The sequence below is a fragment of the Chamaea fasciata genome, unplaced genomic scaffold (genome assembly GCF_029207755.1).
Source record: "Chamaea fasciata isolate MVZ Bird 193981 ecotype frontalis unplaced genomic scaffold, bChaFas1.0.hap1 SCAF_7, whole genome shotgun sequence".
NCBI classification, from domain to species: domain Eukaryota; kingdom Metazoa; phylum Chordata; class Aves; order Passeriformes; family Sylviidae; genus Chamaea; species Chamaea fasciata.
The window spans coordinates 55,763,114-55,789,773 of NW_027094092.1; the positions used below are offsets into that span (position 1 = coordinate 55,763,114).

The following is a 26,660-nucleotide window of genomic DNA, read 5'->3' on the forward strand; positions in this document are numbered from 1 at the left end:
GAAAGACCCTAGGTGGTAGCATTGGAAAATATTACACAAAAGAGTGGACAGCTGTACAGTTTTTCAAACCGTTGTGTACAGTAACGGGATTACAAACAGAATTAAATGTTCCTTGACTAAAACAAACTGATATCCCACCTGGAAAATCCTGGCCAGGCTGTCATTGTTCCTGAGTGACCCTGGGGCAGCCACAGGTTACAGCTGAGCCCATAAGTCACTCAAACACCCTGCCTGGCTCTTCCCAAGTTCTCTCTCTCTTGGGAACGGCAAGACCAGCTAAAGTGCCCTTTGTTTCCATTCTAACATGTGTAGGGGTGGAAAAGCTGTTCAAAACATTAAAGAGAAACAACTGAGGGCTGTTACTATTCCAAGAAACAAATGAAAGCCAGAGTCCGAACTGCCCAGAGCGCTGGCAGTGCCAGACAAAGTCAGACGTCACTGGAAACGCTGAGCATCACTCAGTCCCTGGGAGGGGGACAACAGGTTCCATCACACCTGAGGGTTTAAAAACCATTGTCTCATTCAGACGTATTTTTTTTTGCATTATACCTTTACTTCTCACACTGATAACACAGACACATTGACACATTTTTTAAAGAGAATAATAAATTGAAGTTTTTATAGGCAACTCATCAGAAGGATGAAACACCTCCCAGATCCAGCTAATAGTTAGCAAGCTGCTTTCCCTGGAAAACATTAACACTGACAAGCAATAAAGGAAGGCAAATGAAAAGCTATGCCAAAGTGGCTGCATTGTGGGGGTTTGTGTCACATAACCTAATAAAAACCAAACACCGATGTAAAATCAATTCACATCTCAAATAATATATACAAAACTTTCCAAAGGATTACAAATAAAAGCTGCTCTTCACAAAAATAAATTCGTTTTTTCTCCTTAAGTTCTGGAACTGGTTTTTCAGATTAAAAAAAAAAAAGAGTTACCAGAATATTTTGCATTTTTGCATTAATTAAATAATGCATAAGAACCAAGGAGAACATAATGTTTTCCTATTTCAGGCTGAGGTTTATTCGGGCATAATTCAGACTGCACTAGTAGACTTGGCTACAGTATTCTTCACATTTTCACAGAGGCTGGCTGGCGACATGTACATTATGAAAAAAAGAAGAATAAGCAGATAACCATGTCAGATAAATACATTCCACTCCCTCAAACTGAACTCACAGACACAATTAAATTCTCTTTTCCCCCTCGAAATGCTTCCCACTCCTTTGATTCTACCACAAGAACACAACATTTATTGTCACTTCAGTCCCTTACTACATGTCTCTGTACCACCCCAGGCATTTTTTCTCCTTCTACCACTCTTTAAGAACCGTGATGTCTTCTAGTGCTAACACTGTTCTCAGGTAACATCTCCTGCCTCCACAACTCCCAAGTCACTCAGATAACTCATTTGGGCCATCCAAAATTAGTGAGCTGTCTCCCAGTCCTGAGGATGCTGCTGCCCTTCGCTACTTTTTCCATGTCACCTTTTTCCTCTAAAATACTTTCACCAATCTGCAGCCTTTAACTTCCTTTTCTAAATTTCTCCCACATTTCTTTGTTAGAATTCTAGAATGAACAACGAACACTTCAAACTCAGGAACTCGGCTGAGCAGCGTATTTAAATGCTGAAGTGTTAAAAATACTGCATGTCCTTTGTACAGAATTACTCAGTGTTCTGCTCCTCTTTCCAAGCCCTCCTCGGCACCTTCTCCACAAGACCAAAACCAATGGCAAATTTATTACCCTGAATATGGATTTCAATTCTTGTTAAAGCACTTTGTCACATGGCCATCCTCTCTTCACCTGGTCTTGGCCCCTCTGCTCCAAAGGCCCTGGGAACACCCCTGCCTCCTGTGGCCCAGGTCTGTATTGCCAGATATAAGCTGGGAACAGGTATAACATGCTGATAATGATCATCATAATTAATCCACGGAGCCTTGAACATATTCTAATTTCAAAGGTCAGCAATTTACACCCGCAGCCCTTGGGTTTTCAAGCTTCTCATGAAAGAAAAAGATACCACAAAAGGAATTTGTATTTCAGTGTTGAGAGCCCATAATTTATTTGGGTTTTGTTTTTTTAACAACGCTGGATTTTAAACAGTAATAGAAAACAAAACAAAACAAACAAACAAACAAAATCACAGTGGAACACAGGCAGAAGCTGAATGAACTCCCTCTCCCAAAGCGACAAAGGTTAAATTCTTAATATCAACTACAAAATTAAGTTTATGTAATGAATTTTTTAAAAAATGAACACTAAAAAAATTGAGTTGTATGAACATGCACAACAACCTTTTCATTCTCAGGAAGCACAGTAACTGTGCAAATGAGGGTGAAGTATTACTGGTTTAGAAAGTCAGAACTCATCTTTGCAGTTTTAGTCACACTTTACTCCTAGTATTTTATGTGAAATATCATACAGGACATTATCTCCATTTAAAAAAGAAAGCCGGGAAATTCATTTAGGCGTTTATTAAGTGTCAACCAGACCAGTATATCTTGCACATAAGTGAGATACATGCCAAAATACTTTAAAGAAGGTTAAAAAACAAGTAAATTATTTTTGCTTTATTTGTTTGCTACACTTGCTGCACAGATGGCTGTACATTGCAGTGTACCTATCTGCCTCTTACAGCCCACATTTCTTCAAATGCTTTTTATCACCATCAGTGAGGAAAAATGGATTTGAATATTACAGCTGGGCTATCATTCAGAAGTATCAAATAACAACTGTAAATAAATTACTTTAAACACCACATGAGCATAAATGTAACACAGAATCAGAAAGGGGATCTTAGAGATCATTGATTTTCAACACCCCTGCCATGGGCAGGGACATCTTCCACCAGACCAGGTTGTTTAGAGCCCAACCCAAGGCGTCCTTGAACACCCCCAGGAATGGGGCAGCCACAGCTTCTCTGTGCCAAGCCCTCAGCTCCCTCAATGTAAAGAATTTTTTAATAGCTAATCTAATCCCACCCTCTTCCAGGTAGTTACCCGGAAGATATTGGTAACACCTTAAAATCAACACTGTCTTTATGGCAATGATAGAATGATACTGTTCAAAGTTCACATGGAGAATTTACACTAAGAAAGACCAGTGTATAAGGCAAGCCTGCCTTTTAATTCCATTATTCCTGCAAAACCACAGTTTTTTAAACATGCAAACACAATGACCACAACACTACTACGAGATCAGAAAGTACTACTTGTAGAATACTGAATATAGTTTCTGAAACTACAAAAAAAAATAAACTCAGTCTTAAAAGGAAAGCTTAAGTGTTCAACTGCAAAAATACAGAATGAGAGCAGCAATCTAGAAAAAGCATCAAATCAGAATACTGAAAATGTGGACATATTATTTTAAAGTAGAAAGGAACTAAACATAGAACTGTAGAATGATAAAATGATAGAAAGGTTTGAGGGTTGGAAGGGGCCTTAAAATATATCCAGTTCCAAACCTCTGCTATAGGCAGTGATACCTTTCACTAGACCAGGTTGCTCAGAGCCACAGAAGTAATTCCTTGATGCTAAACTCTGAATTTCAGCAACTAAAACACAACATAAAAGAAATAAAAAATATGTAAAACAAATTAATTTGGTCATCAGCATTTCAAGCTTATGTGGATTTTAATTAAGTTCCCCAAGACAAAAATAAGGATGGTAAAGCAGGGAGTACTCACTTGGAAATTTGTCCTGTGTGCACCTCCAGCCACTGATTTCCTGTATGATTTTTGAGCAAATTTCAGAATTTACCAAACATATTTTTTTTCAAGAATTAAAACAGGAGTGATACTGTCCTTCCTGCAAGTATCAGAAGAAGGAAATCCAAGTATTTTGACGGAAAACCCACTGGAACTATAATCTGTTTGATGCTGACACTGCAGGAGGTTTGGGGTTAACTGTCATTTACTTTAAAAGAGAAAAACAAAATAAACAAAAAAATACTCCACAAATAACAAACGCTAGCAAAGCACAGGGGAAGTGCAATTTTATACTAGAAGCAAATGTTGCCAAAGAAGAAATTCAGAGTTAGTGATGAGAGGCAGAGTGACATTTATAGCATTAAAAACTAATTATTGTACATTTCGAAAGGGAAAAAATTGACTTGAACCACAGGAAACAATCCTATTCACTTCAATGGATAAAAACAGCAATGACCAAGTTAGCTATTGAACACTTACCTTTCCACATTCTGAAACAAGGTCTAACTGGGATAGTTGACTTGCTAAAAGTGGGTCTTCTATTTATTTATATTTTACGACTGTGAAAGGATACGAGGAGTTCCTTCTGTCCTGCACACCAGGTAGAGACAGGCAGCAATGACGTGGGTTGTCTTTCTGCCCCGGGTTAGATGTTTGCTCACAGCCATCTTGAAAAAATTAAAGGCAGTATCCAGACAATGTTGATTGAGCTGAAGCTGGTTTCCCAAATGGTGAATCTGACGCTTCCCTAGAAAAGTTAACAAGGAAAAGAAAAGCTTTACAGCTATGCAGTTAATGTGCTTTTAGGTTGGGGTCTTTTAGTGTTGGGGGTTTTTTTTAAGACAAAATTAAGGAGGCAGATTTTGGATTTCATCTCTTTGTGAAATACAATGACCTCCCAAGTTTCAGGAACTATTTAGCCTCAGCTTGTCAGGACAAAAAAAAAAAAAGCCTTGTTTTGGACTGCTAAAATTGAAACACATGCAATCAATGAGCTCTGGAAAACTCAGCCACAAACATCAGTCTCACAGAGGATCCAAGCCATAGCCAAGACTTCTCAGAAAAAAGATTATGCCCCTCTCCCTTTACATCACTTGCCAATTAGCATTTCATTAGCTGCAGCCAAAACCCAGAGGTCATGATGTGTTTGACACTGAGGTGCAAGCAGAGAAGACATTTTGCTGCAGCTCTCCAAGAAGTGATGGGTTTTGCTGTTCCTCTGACCACAAATGAAGTCCGCCAGGAAAGAGCTCTGCTCCTGGCTTGCCCGTGATCCCAACGATGGGAGCCACTTCCTTCCTCCAAACACATTCGCACCCCAGCCTTCATTTGAGGCTTGTCTGCCAGACTACTTAGATGAGCCTGTGGCTTCAGGAAACAAATGTGCCTTCACCCTTAAATAAAACAATAAAAAGAAAAAAAAAAAAGTGTTTCGGATGATTCATTGCAGGAAGTGGTCCAGCTGCTGGGACAGATGCGGGAAGCAAGGTCCAATCCGTCCCCACCGCTCCAGCTACAGAAGGATGTGCCGGAAAGACAGCTCAAGAAAAAGATGGGGGAAGTCATGAGGAAAACAGAGCACTCAAAGTTCCTCAGCACACGGGGTCAGACAGCACATCAAGAAAAATCCTTTAATTCAATGTGCCGGGCAGATGTTTCCAGCACACGTATTTACAGGAAACTCTCATCTGTTCCCTTCAGGGATGTCAGGAGCAGCTTGTGGAAGGGGCACAAAGGTGCCTGCCATGCCCACCACTGCTCACAGGAAGCAATGGCAACCACACAATGCTTCCCAGAACACCACTGGCTCCTGCACAGACCACGCATCTGAGTTTTAATCAAATCCCTACACCATCATCATTAATAACATGGTAAAAATGCACCACCTCTGAACAACCTTTTGCCAAAGATGCTGGTTTTAACAAGAAGCGGCTCCAGCCAGGCAGCTGGGGTCAGCAGGACTTCAGCCAAACAGGAGATGCCACAAAGCAGCAGCTTCTCCTTCCTGCACATGTGGAAATTATGCACTCAGCATCAAGATATCCTTTAAGGCACCTTGGTCAACCAGGTGTAACACATTTGGACAAAGAAGTAACAGCAGAGGAAGGATCCATCACCCTCCGTGGGAGGTGTGGGCATGATAAGCTACTCAAGGGTAATCCAAAGCCCATTAGGTGAACAGTTTTTCCACTGCCATCAGCAGGCCCTGGACTGGCACTCACCAGCCTCAAATACAAATACCACATCTTCCTAAAATGAAGGTACTAACTAGCACCCAGTCTTTCCAGAATTTTATTTCACACCCTACAGTCTGTATGCTGGTTCTCCTGTCCCTAAGAAAGAATTAGTTTATACTCATTTGAGGGGGAAAAATGCACTTGAGTACTAAAAACTCATTTTGCAGTGGCAGCAAAGCAGCTTCCCTTCAAAAACAAAGAAAATACCAAAAGAGGAAAGAAGAATAACATAGAGAAAGATACTTGAAATTAGTTTCTTTCATAAGCTATTTTTACCACTGAGCTGCTCCTATCCCCAAGCTACCATTAATATTCTGAGTATTTAACCTTTTCTTAATTTCAAATGTTGAAATATAATTAATTCATCATAATCCATCCTAAGAAAACAGTATGCTTGTTTGAGTAATATATGCATTTTTAGCTGAGCTCTTCATGCACCATCAATATTTTATACTGGAATTACTTTAGGGGTAATTACTGAAAAAATACTGAAGAGATCTAAGAGAAAGGTACTTGTCTACTTAGGAAATGCTATCTAAATGTTTTACTCAGCCTTCTGCAGACCAGAGAGGGCTTTAATTCTGTGTGCTAGAACTCCCACAAGCTGCTCTGTGGTATTGTATCAGTCATAGAGTTTGTGGAAAAACAAGGCAACTGTTACACTGCTGCTTATCCCCAAAATGAACAACTTAATTCAGGATTAGAATCATCCTAGAAATTATGTGTATCTTGATGACTAACTTGGTTTTGCCCTTATTTGTGAGAAGAGAGAAAGAAATGTACTGCTTACAGCATCATCTAAGATAAACATTTACATTCTGTAACCAGTCTCCTATTTACTAAAGAAAGATCAAAAGCTTTGTTGTTTCCCCATCACCACCTCCACCCCTTGAATTTAACATGACAACAAAATTCTATTTTTCTGGTATCTTATGTAACACTAAGAAAAAAAAAATTGCTGGAAAAGTTAGCTTTAGCAATCATGCTTCTAGATTTCTCCACAGGAAACTTCAAGATACCCTTTACTCCTTCTGGTTCCTTCCCAGATTCACGAATGCACTTCACTGAGTCCAAGAAAAGGCAGATATCAACTAGATGGCTGTCACCCCAGTACTGCAGTACACAACCAAGCCATTGCAGAATGCCCTCACCATAGTCAGATGACAACCAAATGTATGCTATTTTGTGATTCCCAACCTTTTCTGCCTACTTGGCCAATCTGACATTTCCAGAGCTGAAAAAAGTGTCTCCGTAACATTTTATTTAACTATAAATACAGTGATTTAATCTGTTGGTATCTGAAGAGCAGATGTTCATACACAGAGAAATTGGGCTTAAGAAAACAACTGATCAAAATAAACTCTCTATCCAGTGCTCCAGCTCCTGCTGACAAACAAGAGTCCAAATACTCATTCATACTGCCAGCCCTCAACACGAGAAGTCCCCAAAACTGAGCAGCGGCCGCCACAAACCTTGCTGAGCATTGGGATACTGTTCCCCCAGCAGCAGGGTCAGTGGAGGGAGGAGCTTCCGAGCAGCTGCAAGCTCCAGGGCTGGGAAGATGAGCAAATCCCTCCAGCAGACCTACTGCATTGCATTATGGCCATCAGCCCTTGAACATCCTCCCACTCCCACTGCTCCTTGCTAGCTGGGTGGCATTTTACAGCCTTGCATTTGCTGTTTCCCTCCTGTGTCCATCTTTGCTCTGACTCCCAGTGTGGGTTCAGCGAGCCCCCAGCAGTGCCCGCACTGCCACTCTCACCTTAGGGCCCCAGTGAGCCGGTCCAGCCAGCTGCAAGGATGCAACAAGCCTGAGGATCTGAGGATCTCAGCCAGAACAGTGGGAATATCCAACAATACAATCCAGTTTCCTAGCAATCTGCTCCACTCAGTGTTCACCCGATTCCATCACAGTGTTACAAACTCCAATGAATTGAACTTCTCCACTGGATGGAAAAGAACTATACACCTTTAAACCCTGTCATGTTCTGGGTTACAGAACACTCGCAACACCACCTTCCTGACTTTCTCATCCATTTTATCCTGCAGGACAGCTTTTTAAGAAGTTTCAGTGTGACCCTGCTCTAAAAACCTGCAGCTACTATCTCAGTACAATAAAGGAATATCATCACGTGGAACAGTCAGAATTAAGTACTGCATTTCTTTTGCGAATTGCTACGTAGAAGCACAAGTTATAACACAAAATATACAAGGGTAAAACACGTCACTTAGTAGGTGCATCTTTTATTAATAACTTGCAATAAGCATTGTCTCTTTTGGGCCTTACAGGTTTTTGACAGACGCTGGGATTCTTTTTTTAAACCACAAGAAATAGCACCTTTGAGGTCAAAGCTTATACCTAATGCTCCCCTTGAAATTTAGTGATGGCAAGAAAATTGGTATCCAAGTACCTTTGGGAGAAGGGCAGGGAACTATGTCTTTTTAAAAAGGCAGGACAAGCCCAACAGCAAGGTTTCAAAAATCCTCCCCCTTCCCTCACCAGTAAAAAGTAATAAATTTTCTTTTTAAGAGCAAAAGAACAAAAGTCTAGAAACTACAGAAATTTTGCAGTGCACAGAGCACACACCACGCAATTCCCATTTATTTCTCAAAGGTTCATAGTACCATTGAGGTGGAGGGGGAGGCAGGGGAAGAAGTGAGAGAAAGAGAGAAGTCTGCACTTCTGTAATCAACACACAAAATCAAGTTCCCAGGCTACCAAGTAGTAAAGTTTATCACGCTCCTGAATCTGCAGCAAAAAAACAAAAGGCCCTTTTCAGCTTTTAGTTCCAAGCCTACTAAAAAAGAAAAAAAGTGTTTCTGCCCATCTACTCCCAGCATGCTGAAAGAAACACCATCATCTTCTCATCCGATGCCAACATCAGTGCTTTGAACTGGCACAGCAGACCTGAAGTGACAAGTTCACATAGGACCACTGAACACTACTATCCTTTTATTTCAGATAATTTCCATTCTTTTGACAGAGGAAAGAGTGGTTATTACAAAACAAAATGCGTAGGCCAAAAATCACTGTTAAAAAAAATAGATTTGCAGAATATCTTGGTTCTATTAAATGCTTACACAAGAGGCAGTTGAAAGCAAAACTGCAGCTTAAGTTATAATAGAAGCAAAGTAGAAAAAGAGAGAAAATCAGACATATTCTTTACAAGCAATTTTCTTTCTTTTATGATCTCGTTACTACAGAAACATCTTGTTCTCTTCCCCTGTGGAAGAGGAATCGTACCTTTTCTTGCATCCCTTAAAAGTCAGTAATGTCAAGCAGCTACAGCTCTACATTACTCTTATCTGTCTTCTGTCTGTTCATCTGCAGCCTTCCGTTCAGTCTGATGGAGGCTGTGGCACTGCTATTTCATAGAACTTGTCAGGACGAAGCATAAGTTTCTAGGGAAATAACAGGCAGCACAAAGCCAGAGCCTAAATCAATTGTTATTACGATACTAAAGTGCATCATCAAAATCCAGGCATATGAATTTTCCCCTCTTTTTACAGCCTGCTCAAGGGGCCCTGAAAACTAGTGCTACCTGAAGCAGGGAACAGAGTCATGTTAACAGCACTAATCCTTCTTTTGCAAAAAGGATTGTTATGGTTACAAACACTAGATTCCATTAAAAGAAACATTTTGGATGGTTTTCGATTGAGTATTCATTTCCAGCATTTGAATTACTTTACCAACTGAATTTCATGCGCAGATTTTGTTCTGCATTTGGGTTTTCATTCCTTTTTATTTCTTTGAAAAGGCTCCCCAAAAGAACTCCAAAAAAAGGGAAAAAAAGAGCAGTTTTTATGTGTGAGCATCCCTGCATGCTTCGTCACATCTTTCAGTTTCAGCAATTCCCAGCTCAAAGCCTGAATGAATTTCCTGCTCTTTGCTCTATGCCAGGCTTCTATGTTATTTGTGTAACAAATCAGTAAAACAAACAAACAAAGGCACAACAGGGACAGTCCAGTAGGGCTACACTCATGAAGGCTGGTCCCGGCAGCCTAATCAAGGGGAGAGCCCTGTGATCAAAGCCAAGAGAACATTTGAAGGGAGGGAAGTGAGGCGACGGCTGCAGAGCTCACACCGAGCCTTTCCAGCCACACACGCAATACTGGGAGCGAGGAACAGCTTTATCCCTGGGAGCCTGTAAGGAAAAAGGCCAATGAACAGTAAAAGTAGCAGCACAGCAGGACATTGCAGCAGTGCTGACCCAGCACAATCACAAGTTTAATTTTATCAAGGTTAGCTAAGAGTTATTCCCAGTAACACCTAATTGCCCGTGAGGAAAGTGATGACCATGCTGGCCTCGTGTCCACGCCCTGCCCAACTCGAGCCTAGCTCCAAATCCCTATCTTGCCATCTGGTTGGGGGTGCACCCCACACCCCCAAACCCACACAAGAACTCCCCAGTTCCTCTATGGGGATGTGTCAGTTCCCAGGCTGAACAACCTAGAGCCCGGGAACAGTTGGCCCCGTTCTGACTGATGCCTCCCCAGTGCCCGTGTCACCTGGCAGCTTCAGGGGCTGCCCAAGGGTACACTCTGTTCCTGTTATCTCAGCAGAATGAAATAGTTCCTGGCCCTTTCCCCTGCGATATTTCACCAACTGTGCCAGAAAAACCGTTCGTGGCAATGAACAGAAAACCAAACCAGTAAATTGACCTGTGTTAAAAATAACCCTGTGAAATAAAGAAGACTCAATCCAGACCTGTTTACTGGAGGATTGATGCCTCCTCTTTATCTCTGTAGGGCCAGACCCAGACTATCTGACTGCAGAGACCTGTATGCAATTCCTCTGCCCGCTGACAACAATCCAACCCATCCATTTTGCCTCCCATGAGAGTGCCCCATTTACCAGGTGCAGGTCCCGTTTGTCCTGGTAAAGCCCTTCCAGAGCACCTTAAAGGCTCATTCACTCATTCAGCTAAAGAGAACAACCATGCATCTTTAAGATTAATGGCTTAAAAATTTAGACGGTGGTCACTGCCGCAACCACTTTTTAAATATTTGATACTAAGCTACTTTTCTTTCACCTAGAAAATTTGCCGTTAACATCTCTTCTCAGCACTTACCCGTACTTCTTTAAGTATTCATCCCCTCAAAATTGGCCCTTATATTCCATTAATGCCAAAACAGGCCTGCAAAGCACTCCCATTACTTCTCCCACTCTCCCTCCTCAAGAACCTTTTCCATTCCCTGATCCTATGATACCACTCCCACATGGATTTTCTCTATGCATATACAGCAACTGACCATCCGAATTAATTTGTTTTAACCACTCTGAAAAATCTGGCATCACAAGTGGTTCCCCCTGATTTTCTGCGTGCAGTTCCTGGAATTCTGCTTCCCTCACAGGTGGCACTTCTACTGCTGCCATTTCATTCCCGTTATCCATCTAACTGCTACCCACACTTCAACTACAGACCAGAAGCCATATGGTTGATGCAGGTTGATGCACTTAACCTACTGCTGATCTTGCCCACCATCCTCGAGACAGCAGCTTGCTCTTTTCTTAACCCTGCTTAATTACTCTTTTCAGCACAGCTAAAGAACCACTTGCTCATAAAGTCCTTACTGAACCTCACTTACGGTGTCACGTTGGGGACTCGTAGTCAATGCTGATATTAAAAGAAAACAAAAGCAAGAAAACCCCAACAAAACCCCTATCTGTTGATTGAAGGAACTGGATCATTATTGTTTTAAGTGAAGCTAAAGCCCAAGCTGTTCCTGCAGACAGCGCTCCCACCTCCAACATGACATTTACATGGCCACACACTGATACAGATGAGGGAATTTGCTGTGCTGAAAATCAACCCCAACAACAAAGAAAGCTGAATTTTCATTTGGGCCAGTTCCCTCATGTAACTCAACAAGCAGCCTCCCAAGCCCTGACGGCGGCAGAATGTGGCAGGGGCCAGGAGAAACGCTGTCAGCAGCCACACACACGTGGATCAACTTAAAGCAAATGTGAGACTGAAGCCTAAATGGGTCAAAGAGAAAAGTACACGCTATCCCCACGCTTCCCTCCTGCTTGCCTGCTACTGCTCCCAGCCCTCGCTGCTCCTCCTGTACAAGGCCGCTCACACAAGTCTGATTTACCACAGTTTAAACAAATGCTATCGTGCTCATTAATTATTTGTCTATTAGAATGATTCAGGTAATTTCAGATTCATTTTGGAAGAAAGCAAATATGGGCTTTTTTATATCCAAAAGTTTAGCTATCTGAATTTTTTTACTCACAGAAGATTTGTAGCTGTTTCGAAGTTGAAACAGCTGGAAAGCTGTACTACTGGCAAGAACTGTGAGTACATGTATGATTAATGTAGCATAACCCTTACCTGTCTCACATTAAGGGAATTGGAAAGAAAAAATTAAAATACCAAGAACTTTTAGACAGTGGTAGCTTTTGGACGTGCAAGATTTCCTTCTGAAAGCACCACCAGTTAGGCCTTGCTTTTATCTTCCTCTGTATTGTTTGGACAGTGATTTTTTTTTAAAAAAATACATTTTAAAGGACAGTTATTCATAGAGATTTTTTTAATATCGATATACATGTAAACCTTTTCCCTTACACTTATCAATTACCAATTGTTACTTTTGTCACAACAAGAAATGGAACACTTCTGCTGTCAAACAGCATTAACTGCTGATTCAAGCACTACCTTCAACCACCCAAAATCATTTTTACATCACTGCAAGAAAAAAAAATAAAAATATTTGCTGATGACATAAGCTGACAGTTTTGAAAAGACCACTTTTTACAAGTTTTAAAACCCTGCAATTCTAGCATGAGAATGATAGAACCTGTTTCACACTTTTACAACGCAAAAAGCATTTAACTAACAATCAACTACATCAATCAATCTACACAATGGGAAAAATTCACTAATACAGCACAATATAGGAAAAAAAAAATCCCACTACCTATTGGTAAAAATTATCAATATCTTTAGAATGAACCAAAAAACGATGACTGAACACAAAGGGCTTCATTGCTGCAGTGGAAAACTTTGGAGATGCGAGCAGCATATAAATCAGCGCGGTGTTATCTGCTCGCTGACAGCCAGCTCTCCTGCCTTCCCTGCACACCGGGGCTTTCAGCAGGCACGGAAGAGTGAAAGCTGACAGGAGCCATTTTTCAGCCCTGCAAACACCACGGAAGCCGACAGGAGCCCCGGGAGTCACAGTGAGTCTCATGGACGAGGAGGATGCAGGAGCTGACGGTATCCCCTGCCAGAACTGCCACTGAGACCAAGGGACAGGGACAGGAGCAGAAGCAATTGAGTTACCACAGCTGAACAATTACCACTTCCCAGCTGCACTGCAGCAGCCATTAGATAAGGTCACACATACTAAGATTGTTTAAAAAAAACCAACCCAAACAACCTTCCTGTTTAATCCATATTCCCTGCTATAAAAGCCAGTCCAGCCTTTCCCTTTTCCTGCCAAGAGGCCCCTGTATATCCCTGTGAACCTTCCCTACTTTCCTTGTCCACCTTTAACGCTCACCGTTCATAACATGTCTGAGAATTTACTTGTCCTCAGACAGGCACAGAACAATTTTCCTGTCCTAGAGCTCAGCCCTGCTCCTCTGCACACCAGTTGTTCTGTCAAAATACAGCTGTTAGTGCTAAGTTATTTCCACTCTCCATCATCCAACCGTACAGGCAGGAAGGACCATAGAGACACTAATACTCACTCTGCTCTCAGCCTCTACTTGCTGCTGCTTCCCCAGGACTGAAAAAGGCCTGTGAGCCCAAAGCTACTTTCAGGCTCTGATTCTTGTTTTGGGGGTTTGTTTTTTGGGCTTTGGGGTTTTCTTTCCTTTCTCTTATAATTCCACATACACATCTAACAAACGGCACTCTCTTCACATCCAGACCCTACCCAACTGGCAGTCAAAGAAGATGACACAGTCATTTCCAAAATAAAAAATTCATAAATATCAACTAATAGGCAAATTTCTTAAATCACCAAAACCCATAGAAATACAGTAAGAAGGCATCAAGGTGAAAGGATGCAGGGAGAAGTAGTTGAGGGGGTGAAGAAAAAGAGGGAGTTATTAGAGATATCAAAGGGATAAGAGATAAAACATGATCTAAAAATGGAAGCAGAAAGTACTGAAATCAAGCAGGGAAAGGCACAGAGCTGTTACAAAAGCAAGACAGACTGTATTAGGTTAATACTTATTTAAGGTATTTTTGTATGAAGCTGACGAGTGGTCAAATACTTACTCCTTTATACATAAGGGATAAGAAACCTGGCAGTTAGGTAAGACAGCATCAATCTTTATCCAGGCTGCAGCTAAAGAATTAAATTCTGCCCTTAGCTTGTCCCTGGCAGCTGAGTCCATCAGCTACAGCAATCATGCAAGCAGTGTGATTCTGCAGGGGCTGCTCTCCTTTAGCACCACAAACAGCCTGTTGAGATCAAAGCTCCAGCTGCCCTTGGTAATCCCACCTCTGCCCTGCCCAGAGATGATGGAAGACATTATGAACAGGGCTTCAGCCTCAACTTTGCATTTCCTTCCTTTTTAAACTAAGCATAACTGAAGGTTGCCACAAATCTCAGCTATACCATGTAGTGAATCAGTGATGCCATTTATCAAGTCAGTCTCTTGTGGTATCTGCTTCAGCCTGGAGTTGGAAAGAGATTTATGTTCAAAGAGAGAAGGCACATATTTCAGGAACAGCCGTGTATTTCTTTAAACAATAACATTTATGTAAGTCAGATGTACAGACTGTTTCAGTAAAGAATTAAAACTACAATGCCATCTACATATTTCCAGAGAGTTAACGCAGCCCTCTTAGAAAGTATTTGGCATATCTGAATAATATTTATCTGTATGTTTGTTATGCCTTCCATTTATATGAGGCTACTATTTATGTATGGGATGTCATACATCAACAATTGTTTGGGATGAGGAAATTCTCACTAGACTTTGTTCTTCTTCTCTGGAGCACTGATCACCCTAGAATAAAAGATTGAGAGCACGGCTGGGAAATAGGGGGTGGATGTTTAAAGACCCAGAGACTGAACTTAGAACCTTCACCTAATTATCAGACATGATTTGTTAAGAGAAAAGCAGAAGTTCACTAGATCTCTGGAAGATGAGGGAAGTTTAAGCCATAAATAGATACAAGCATGAGTTCATGCCTAAGGGCTAATAACATGAAATTAAAGGAAAATGTAAGCACTATGTTAACATAGGACCTTACAACAAAACTCACTGGACCTCATAATAGTTTCCCAAGGCAACTGGTGGAAACTCCCACTGCTTGGAACATATGAATCCAGTAAGGGCAAAACACGAGAAAAATTCATGATACGGAATGATGCTATATAAGAAAAATGGGCTAAGATGATTTACTAGGTTAAAGGAAGTTCTTATGCTTTTGCAAAACTGTAACCTTTGGAGAGAGGCTGCTTTGCATGACAGAATCATTCAGTATTCTGAGTGTACATAACAAGGGAAAAAAATCCTTCCACCCCTTCCTCCCCAAATAGCCACCACTGTTGACTTGTACAACAGCCTTCAGCCTGCTCAGTCTGACACAGAACAACACAGACCCACTGTCAGTCACACAGAACAGCCTGACCTGGACAGCAAAGATCCACCTACTCAAGTTTCTGCCGCTTTAATTTTTTTTTCCAGTCACCACGCCATTCTGGTTTTCCTATATTAAATATTAATTAAATATGAAATGGCAGTAATTATTCATTAAATATTGTATTAACAGCACATCCCACAAAAAAACCCAAAAAACCCCCCAAAAACCCACTAAAAATCTCAACACTTGTTCATGCAGCAAAATCTGAGAAATTTTCTCCATAACCAGATCTTCAGATACCAACTTCCTTTGCTCTTCCAGATGATCCACTTACCTCCTGTGCGCCAGTCCTTAGTAGTTAAAAGAAAATTTTAGGTAAGCACAATTACATTTTTCTGTTCTTTATGTGCTGAACCTCAAAGATCAATTACAACAGGGCTTTTTCTGTTCAGCCTGACTCCAAGATAGGATGTGAGATCATCCATTAAACATACGTATCCAAGAGTAGATGCATTATTAATTCCTTTTCCTCTAGGTAATATGGTATAGTGAAAAATAGCTACCAGAGAACATACTGACTACTAAAGACTTAAACAGAAATCAGTGGATTTATGGGATGATTGCTATGCAACAACCTAACAGATCTCATTAAAGGAGACATATATTCTTCTCCCCTGATACCACCACTGCTCCTACAGGATGCTTTCAACACAAGAAAGAGTATTGACTGCAACAAACCCCCAAAATAGCTCTGAGGCCAGCTGAGAGAATGATCTATCTGAATTTAACATTGCCTGGGTCTGACTACAGACAGGTCTAAATTTCATACCATTTTCTGACTGGTGACAGTGTTTAGATTTTTTTTTTTTTTTTTTAAATAAGCTGACTCAGAGTTTTAATCAGGCAGGTGCTGTGAACACCAAAATGAGCTTTTTCTCTGACTTTGTGGAGCAGTAATCAAAGAAGCTGCCCTGAGGAATCGCTTAACATCAGCATCATCTTGAACCTAACTAACATATTGCTTCAATACAGTCCACAGAGTAAATTCTATTTACTGACCTATTTCAAGATCCACAAAAATAAACAAACACTTCAATCAACTGCCTGCCTCAGACCTGTTTATGCTACAAGCAGCTCCTCACTGAAGGCCTCAGAAGTTCTATTGCTACATCAATCAGCCTCAAGCACTATGGTTTCCCACTGCAAAACAATTATAATATGGCCCTTCCTACCTTTTGTATTGTAATCAAGTGTTATGAAAAGCAACAGGCTGATGAAATTCTGCCTAGCCTTGTGCAAGATAACCTTACATCCACGTATCCACGTCCCTGGCAGCTACAACAGCAACAGGACACACCAAAGTTCACATTTCTCTATGGTCAAATGCCATCCTACTGCACTGTCCGACAAGAAGAAGCACAGGTGCTGCTTTGTTTAATCCAGATTTTATTATCTTAAGCACTCAACTCCTACTGAAAGCCATGCCCCTATGGATGGGAAACTGAACTTGGCACAACCAAACATATCTGAGGACCTCAAATCAACTGTGGTTTTATCCTCTAGTAACAGTGCCTGTTATCATTTTGAAATCAGAGCACTCAAACTTTAACCACAGCTTAGTTGCAAGTGGCTGTTGTTATGTCGTCTCCCTTCTATGCTTTCTACAGACTGAATCAGGAGTGGATATCTGACACAAGGATCCGTCTTAGATTAACAGGGAGTGAGTGCTTCTGGAGGAGATGGAAAACCACACACAATTCCCTGTGCTGAGCCACGGAGGCAGGTGACAGCCCTTGACTTCTGCTGCAAACCGCAGAGGAGACAACCCATTCCATATGTACTTTTTTAAGAACTTGATTTTCGTTTCCATGTGACTGCTTACACTCTCTTATGCTCTCCTTCATCTTCTCCTGAAGTTTTCTTAGGATATGGAATTTGGTATTTAATATTCAGTGTCCCTGCAATCCCACAACTTGACTTTCCTGGCACGACAAATCAGTGTCTCTCAGAAATCCAAAACAACCTCAAAGCTTTTTTTCCCCTCTATGTCAAAGACCTTGATCAACATCAAGTTTCCTCTTCTCCTTAAAGCTGGAATCAAACACTGCAGTGATCTCAGAACAAGATTTGTCAGATCAAAAAGTAAAGAGCAATGTTGGAGGAAACAAACTACCCACACAGGCAGCAGGAAAACTGTGTAGCTGATGGCAAAAAGAGCATCTGAGCACCGCTGTAATCCTCCAAAATGAACATTTCTTCTATTCCCAGTTCCCCCAGATCTATAATAGGGTGCAAACTACCCTTGAGGAGACCATCTGCCATCAATGCACAGTGGGCTCACCATGGACAGAGAACACAAAGAGACAGAAGTATGTTTATGATCCACAGGATGTCTAACAACTTTATTTTGACCAAAGCTACAGATACCCATTTGCTCTCAAGAAAGAAGCTGGCAGCAAGCAAGAGTTAACTTTTAGTATAGGGCCAGCTGGAATAACACAGACCACTCAGACAACAAACGTCACCTCACAAGCACCCTGGATTTGATCCAAAAATCACTTGAAAAGTGGTATTCTTTCTTGACACGCTCAAGGACTGATTCAGCTTGCACCAGCAGCAGTTTTTTTTTTTTTTCTAGTGCTTGTCAGGAACCATAGTTTCTAAATCTACTTTGAGATGCCTTTGAATAGTCTAAAGATACACATTTTCCCACAGTATCACTAAGCAACCTTGTAAATTATTTTCCTGGTATTTAAGTTTAAAAACAAGATTTCATGTAGCTAAATATGTCAACTTATTTCCCCACCACCTACCTTCTAAAAAGAAGAAGCCTTTAGATATAGAAATATTTTTTTAAGGTGGAAAGGGACTGTATTTGCAAAGCTATTCACCCACATTAGTACTGCTATGAAATCACAAGATTTCTGCTGACATTCAATAATTTTATTTCTAGCTATTTCCCCTGAACTTTCACAAAGAGGGAGCAAGCAAACATAACACCTGCTTGGATTTGGCAAGCTGCATGGGGCTCAGGATAATAAGGCAACTCCTCTAAAATCTCCTAATTTATAGATGCTGATTTGCTGACAATAGGAGGACAGCTTCATCCTCACCTTTGAATATGAGGATGAATTTGGATTAGCAAATTGTGAGGATTCATCTCACATTTAAAACAGAGGCTGGTAATTAGAGAGGAGTGAATGATAAATTAAGAGCTATTAGTGATTTACTGCGTTTTCATATAAAGTCTGTTTTCTTCTCTTCACAGCAAAGGTAGGGTAAAAAGCAGGAGAGGACACATAAAACCCTCAGCCTGAAGACTAGATTCAACTGGACCAACTGGACTTGTACTTTCCATCATTTTATTTTTTGTAAGAGTCCTGTCCTTCTTGAATTAAAGAAATCTACTTTTATCTTTCGTAATAAATCAGGTAAAATAGCAGAGGATGAAGCTGCCAGTGACAGTTGTAAGGGGAAATCCAACATCCCTCCATCCATCCCACCACCACCTCTTGCACCAGCTCCCAGTGTTCTTATGATTTTGTGCTGAGACACAATCCAAGGAAAAAGGACCAACAGTCTGTTTTCTACAGGCATCAGCCAGAGCAAGAAAGAGAAGTGAGACAAGCCTTGGCAAGAAGTGCAGCCACAAGCCTTGAGTGAAGCTCATCAGTAACACACAACTTCTGTGCTTTGTCTAAGATTACAGAAACATCATGAGATCACAGAATGGTTTGGGCTGGAAGGGACCTTAAAGATCACCAAGCTCCAACACCCCCTGCCATGGGCAGGGACACCAGACCAGGTTGCTCCAAGCACCATCCAAACTGGCCTTGAACACTTCCAGGGATGGGGCAGCCGCAACTTCTCCAAGCAGCATCAGCCAGTGTCTCATCACCCACAAAGGGAAGAATTTCTTCCTAATATCTAATCTAAACCTAACCTCCTTTAGCTTAAAGCCATTCCCCCTAGTCCTGTCACTACATGCCACAAGCGAAGACATCCATCTCCTAATTTAATTTACAAATCGTCTTTTCCCATGTAGAAGTATTTCTATGCATCTGAGCTTCCATGTATATGCACACATGCCCAACAGAATCAGAAATGCATCAACTGGCTCTGCCAAACACTGGAATTAAGTACCACGATGACTTTTAAGGATGATCACCCATGCTTTAGCACCTGTGCTAACTCAGGAGAGTGTGGCTGGAAACCACCACATTTATGTCTCCCTTTTAGACAAGATAATGTGATGCTTTCTGAAAAGGAAGGACACTGAATGTGGCTTTGTCTTATACATCAATTTTGTAAGGTCAGGAAACAAGCCGTCTCAGGTTCCTTAGTTCTATATTGTTGTAAGAAAAACCCTCAAGCCTCAGACCAGACCTAATGACCAGTATCTTCAGAGCACACTTCAGAAACTCATCCCAAGCGGATGTACTATGACGCAAAGCAGCAAATTCGTGATTCCTACCGTAAAAATGCACAGAGTGCTTTCCCTGAATACTGATTTATAAGAGCAATCAAATAGCATACCTAAGGTACAATGGAAACACTAATCAATACATTCTCTCCAAGGAATGACAACCATACAGAAAATGGTGTGGGTGTAATTCCTGTACATCCTAAGTGATTCCACAAACCCAGCTCTGTGTGTGCCTCAGACACTGGAACCATGATCCTAATCTGCTCTCTTAATATTATGCATGTCATAATATACTACCCAAAAGTACAAATAATGGACTGAGTGGTATTAGGGCACATAAAGGAAGAGTATACAGCTTTCTTCTAAAAATATCATCCCTAATTGATTTTATTAAAAATTCATTTATATGCTCATTTTTTGCGTAATATAACTTCTTAGGGAGTCACACATTTGGATATAATTAGCCCTTGTTTTGTGGCATTCAGTGCTAATGACCTTGCTTTGAAGAAAGATCCATCTTTGATTTTTCCATTGTTCAAACTTAAGAGGAGCCTCTTTGGGTTGAAAACACAGGAATCCTCTGAACTGACTTTAAACACCTAAGCAATCAATGGCCTTTCCAATTAATTTTCGCTGTGTTTGTTTGGGACAGCTTTGTTGTAACAGCATGAAGGCTTTAAATCTTGGTGATTAAAGCAATCTTTTAGGTACATACTTGATGTCCCAAAGAGTAATGCCAAGCAAATACAGCTCCCACTGACATCCAGGGCAGGTCTACACAGCATGGATCAAAACCAGGCTTAAGCACGCTAAACCCATCTTGCCATACTGGAGTCTGGGTTTAAGGAGACCACGCTGTATTTCTCTACTTTATAAGTGTCATTTGCTTATAATTTCTATTAGAAAACAAAGTTAAAAGAAAAATCTCTATGTAGGAAATAATAGCATTCATTTTTCAAGTGTTACATTCTTAATGTAGGAAATTACATCTAAAATTACAGCAATAATAATGCCTTCAGGAGGCACTATGCATCTGAGAATTCTTCCCCCCTCCTGCAATTACTTAAACTTCCTTCATCTCTATCTACATGTTTATCACTACTTAGGTTTAGTCTAAGCAGTCTAGTATTTTGCTGTCTTTATTGTCCAAAATGATTCAATTATTTGAGTACAAAGAGGGGGAAAACATCTTCATCTAAAGGAATAGTTTGCAACTTTAAACTCATGATTTCCCATTCCACATTTAACCATAAACAACCAGTTCTGCAAAGCCTTAGGAAAAAGCAACTTTCTTTACAACTCTAATTACTTAACAACTGCTGAGGGAAAAAAAAAAACCCTACATTTTATATGTATGTTGCAAAGTTTTTTTCTAAATAAGAGAAAAAGCATTACATTTACTGAAGACATTGAAAAGAAACTGTGCATTAGGAGCCTGGATTTCTTTTTTTAAAGAGAGTCTTTCCAGAGCAGACTGGAGTTCCTGCCCTTCCAAATTCACCAGGTTAAATTACACCTCATTCATGAAACAGGTTATGTGCAGCTTCTGAAGAGACATCACTCTTCAGCTTTTCACCTTTGCTAAAACATTTAATACTTGCATATTACGCTCCTTCATTCCTTATTGCAAGCCTTCATAATCTCAGCACCCAAGAAGCAATCAGTCTGTATACAGCCCAGACATGAACCCACACACCCAGCACCCAACCTCCTAAATTATCCCGTATCACATTTTTACATCAAACACGGCCATAAACCGTGTGAGAGAAAATTCCGCCCTGAGCACCTCTCACAAGAGCAAACCCAAAATTTTCAGGAAAGGCTCTAATTTAAAGACATGGTTAAAGAAAGAAATTCTCTTTCTCACCACTGCTCCCATGAAATTACACTTGAGTAAGTATGGCAGTGGCAGAATTGAAACTTATTTTCCAGGCATGTTTTGAGCAGTGTGTAACAGCACCACCTGGTGATTGAGGCCGTACAGGATTTTGAACACATCCACTAAGTTCAGGCATAGTCATCTGCACAGAACAGCTTTTAAGTCTGGTTGTGTATAATTTGGAAATTTTTTTCCCATTAAAAATACATGCAATTTTTACCAGCAAATGGTAAAAATTTCGTGGTTCTGTTAAAAAATTAATCACACTCCTCACACCTAACATCAGCATACTTCTGATGGTAAGTAAGGAAAACCCTTGACATAGGAACACACAGTTTAGTAAAACACAGCAACTGGTTCAAATGTTTTAACACACTGTGTTAACCAAATGATTGTTTAAAGGTTTGCTTTGTAGTTCAGACAGATAGAAAAGCCACCTCAGACCAGAACCAGTCAAGCGTGGGTTACTAAAATACATGAAAAATATCGAACTGGATGTCATGTATGCTGTATTTTCTAAACTGATTAATATATAAACAGAATTAGCATTTTGGTCCTAAAATGCATTACAAATTTTACTGCTGCTCCATCGAAGCATCGCAGAACATCTAATACACATTGCTGGAAAAAATCCTTAGGGATCCTGAAAATGAAAATGTACTCCCCAAAGATGTCACGAGCAACAAGAATTCTGTTAGAGCTGAGCATTTCTTCTTCATCACTCCTTTTTAAGTTGTGACTAAATTAGCACAGCCTGCACACTCCAGGGTGTGTGCTGGGAGGAGGGAGGGGGTGAAAACGGAAGATATCAAGGCCTGAGGCACTTCAAGCAGAGAGCATCCATCTGCCAGCAGCAGTCAATGAACAGAACATTTCTAAAAATCTTCCCACTCATATTAAGTCAAGCCAAAAGAACGAAAAACACCTTCCTTCACTCTGACTGTGCAGGACTGAATGTAACTGGACAGTGGGTTATAAATAAATGTTTAAAAAACCTCGAAGAGAGAAAAGAAAAAGAGAAGCTCACTACACAGCTCTGCGTTCAGCCTCTCCTGCTGCAGAACGCGTTTAAGAGGCTCCTGCTCATCTCTACGTCACCCATTCCCTCCTCCAATCTATGGTGGCATGTGGAGGAGTGAAATGATAAAAGGAAAACAAGAAAAGAAAAAAAAAAAAAAAAAAAAAAAGGTTGGTTCTATTTATTTTTTTTATTTTGCTTATGAAACCCAGATCTTTTCACTGTCCCAGTAAAGAGGTGCACGGCCCAAGCTAAGGCCCAGCATTTGGATGAAGGGGGTGGGAAGGGGTAGTTGAGGGATGGGAAAGGCTGGAATTGAACCGGCTTTGCTGTTACAAGGTGCCTATCGTGGAACTGGACTCCAGAGCTGCAGGATTCTGATGGCAATACCACTCAGAGAAGTTCCCAAACATTCACACAACAGCTCCTTCCCACCCGCACACTGCACCAAATCTGGGCTGACACAACCTGCAGGGAGGGCAGCAAACCCCAGCACTGCAATCACCCTGCTCAAAGACAGTTTGCTGGTGTGCACAGAGATGTTCTTTAGGCTGGGACCAGAGTTTGGTTTTGAGGTTTTTGGTGGTTTCTTCGTCTGAACAGGGGGGCTGACATGGGTCAGTCTGCTAATAAATTTGCTAGTGTGGCTGTACTGGATCAGGAAGCTCCCACTGACACACATTCCACACCTGATACAGAACCCAGTAGTTTCTGATTTTCTTCTGTTGTAATTTCTACAGAGGTCCGGGAGTTTAATGCTGTGGCTGTTATTTCAGAAAAGCAATCTTCAAGAAAAATCCAATAGCTCCAAAAGCAAATCACGCTTGCAGACCCTCAGGCTTGGGGAATGCTTTCCTGTACTGTCACATCACCAGCACTCCAATTTATTCCACAGAATAAAACAAAAAGCACTTTCAACACTTGACAAGAATTCAGCACTATCAGAGAACACAACACTAAAAAGCAACAACAACCTTCCTCCTCTCAAGTTTTGAGCCACAGTGCCTATAAAATGACACAAACACTTCAAAACTCACGTTTCAATGTTTAAGACAGTCCTATGCCACCAACGTGACATACATATTCCTTCATTATCAAAAAAGAAAGCAGCAGTTACATGGAACCTAAACCAAAGCTAGATTACCTGGAGTATATATTTTAAGCTTGTCTGGCAACATTGCAAAGCCAAAATGGCTTAATTCAGACACTTGTTAGAAGAAGCACCTTACTAGTGTGGAAATTTATAGATATTACTAGAGGGGGAGGAAGGAGAGAGGCAATTGTCTATTTTCTGCCACACTGTACAAGAAGGAAGATAAACCTATTAATACCCAAGTTCATTTCCTCATGAATAGTACTATAAAAAGCAAATGTTTTAAAAAACATTAGCCTACTAGGTAAACTGTCTTTAAGTACAGGATTGCTCTCAAGAGAAATGACAGGTTTCAATTACCTACACAAGGCTGCAGGGAGATAAATCTCCACCAGTGAATTCCACAAATGAGATCAGTATTGTGCTTCTGTGTCACAGAGAAACTGTGAAATTTAACAGGGAGAAATTTGGAGATACAAAAGGCCAAAACTTCAATATTCAAGCAAGAAATTTCACAAGTGTGCAGAACTTTAGAGAGCATTTCTTCTCCTGTTTGATGAAATGAATGATAGATTTGTGCTTCCCTGCCACAGGAGTTCTCTTGCCCACAGCCAGCTAATAAACCAAGAGACTGAGCAGAGACCAGAGAGGAGACAGAGCAAAGGAATCATGAAAGATGCTTTCAACTCCAGAGTCACAAACGGGCCAGTTCAAAGCAGCTAAACATGCAAATATTTCTAGTTATTAGTTAAGACAACACAAGTCATGTTAACTCATTTGATTAAGACTGCAATTTTATTTTTTTTTCAACTTCAAAGACAACCTTCAAAATTAAAACAAAAAGTAACAGAGACTGTCCTCAGTCACAGGACAATCTCCCTGTTTACTCAGTCACATACAGACTGAACCAACATTGCCGAGGAACTTTAGAAATGCCTTTTCTAATTTTTCCCTTTTCTGGCTAAGCAAACACAGGAACAGAGTTAGGAAGACCAGCAAAGCTTGACTCACATATTTCAACCCAGTGGAATGCTGTGCTCAAAGTTTTAAGTTGTCAAGAAGCCTCTGGGCAAAATCTGGGCATTATCTCCAGCAGATTCTCTACTCTTAAAGGATCCCAGATCTTCTTCTTAGATCAGATCTCATTAAAGGACACATGGACTCTTCTCCATTAAACTGTCCCTATAAGGATAAAGAGCACATCAAAAGCATCTCCAAGACAGGTACTTTATTCATCATTCCCCAGCGAAACACAAAAATTTATTTTTTATTTATATAAAAATATAATAAATATATTATTTATTTATATGCCAAGATTTAAGACAATAAAAATTTCCAAATTTCAACTCAAGCAGAAACTAATTAATCAATGCATAACCAAAAGGTTGTCCCAGATCAGCTGATGAACTCAACTGGTCTTTTAACAAAGGTAACTGGAGATGATGAAGTACAGGGTCTCATTAGCAAAATGAGATTGATGAGATTCTCCACGTGCTTAAAGAGAAGCCAGAGTGCCAGAAGGATCCCAACTTCCTCAGAGGCCTCTGAATCAAACTCTAGAGTAACAGGGAAACAGGCAGGGAAGTACAATTTTCTGCTTTTACCCAAATTCTTGGAGTAACTCATGCTGGCTAAAGAGTAGGTTTTCTGCCTCTGAGGTTTTTTGTTTGTTTTCCTTAAGTAAGTGCTTTTCCCCATCTCTTCAAGTCATTGCTGATTACTGCAGCTGCCTGCAAACCCTGGAAGATGAAGCTCTGAGAAAAGCGTGCAAGATACTGAGATACCCTGAAGACTCAGCCACCAGGGAGTCCATCAAGCTGTGGCTTGTGCTGCTGAACTTACCAGAGGACCAGGAAAGCCCACATTTACTGACATCCAACAAGCTTCAGAAGCACAGAGGTCCAGCCAGCTGGAAGTCAAACACAACAGCCCAGTAACACCAGGAAAGTTCCCTGTTGAACTGTTCTGTGATCAGTAAGAGCAATCACAAATGTGAAAGGGCAAACAAGCGGGGAAAACAACATTCCTTTAAAAATTGTTTGATGAAGAAGTTAAGGACCAGAGAATTAGCATTCCAGGTCACAACTTTTCTGCATTCCTGGCTCTGGAGCATGTTCTGATGAGAGAGAAAGAGTAATGAAAGTCAAGAAACACTTATTCAAGAAACAAATCTGTGAATGTTATGGCTAGGACACATCCATGGTTTAGCAGATGCCGGAGAGGGTGGATTTACAAGACAGGAGGAAAGAAAGCTGTGAGTGGCCTCAGTGGGAAGAAGTCTGAACTTGTTAACATGCAAAAGGGCAGAACAGTTGGATGCAATTCGTAGTTCAGTTTTGGCCATGCTAACTCTGTCAACAAGGAGATACACAAATACAGACAGATTCAGCAGACACCAAAGCCTACGATTCATCACCCTTATCTCCAGAGATGAGTGACTGGACTTAGTCAATATAGACTTCCCTTCAGTGAGTGAAGAGAAACAGACGCTTCAGAGAATGAGTCATTGACTTCCTTTCGGATTAATTTAATCACACCCCAAATCAGTCTGCCTCTATGCAGAGCCTCTGAAAGGAGATGAGAAACAGGAGCTCACACAGACATCTAAATTTTGCCACCCATGTCCAGCCATGACATAGGACTAGATGGAAGAGGTGTGCTGAGGTTGAAGAAGTTTACCAAGGGAAAAGGTTGTACTTGAAACATCAACCACCAAACCAAACACACAACAACAAAAAAAAAA

At 40.8% G+C, this 26,660-nt stretch overlaps 1 protein-coding gene across 1 annotated transcript in view; it reads right to left on the reverse strand.

Moving 5' to 3' along the window:
- BRF1 (BRF1 RNA polymerase III transcription initiation factor subunit) overlaps nucleotides 1-26,660 on the reverse strand; it is a 172,939-nt gene that overhangs the window by 125,254 nt on the left and 21,025 nt on the right. Inside the window, exon 3 of the mRNA XM_066188970.1 lies at nucleotides 4,288-4,461. Within this exon, the coding sequence (XP_066045067.1) occupies nucleotides 4,288-4,461 (174 nt within the window). The remainder of the gene's footprint in view (nucleotides 1-4,287; nucleotides 4,462-26,660) is intronic.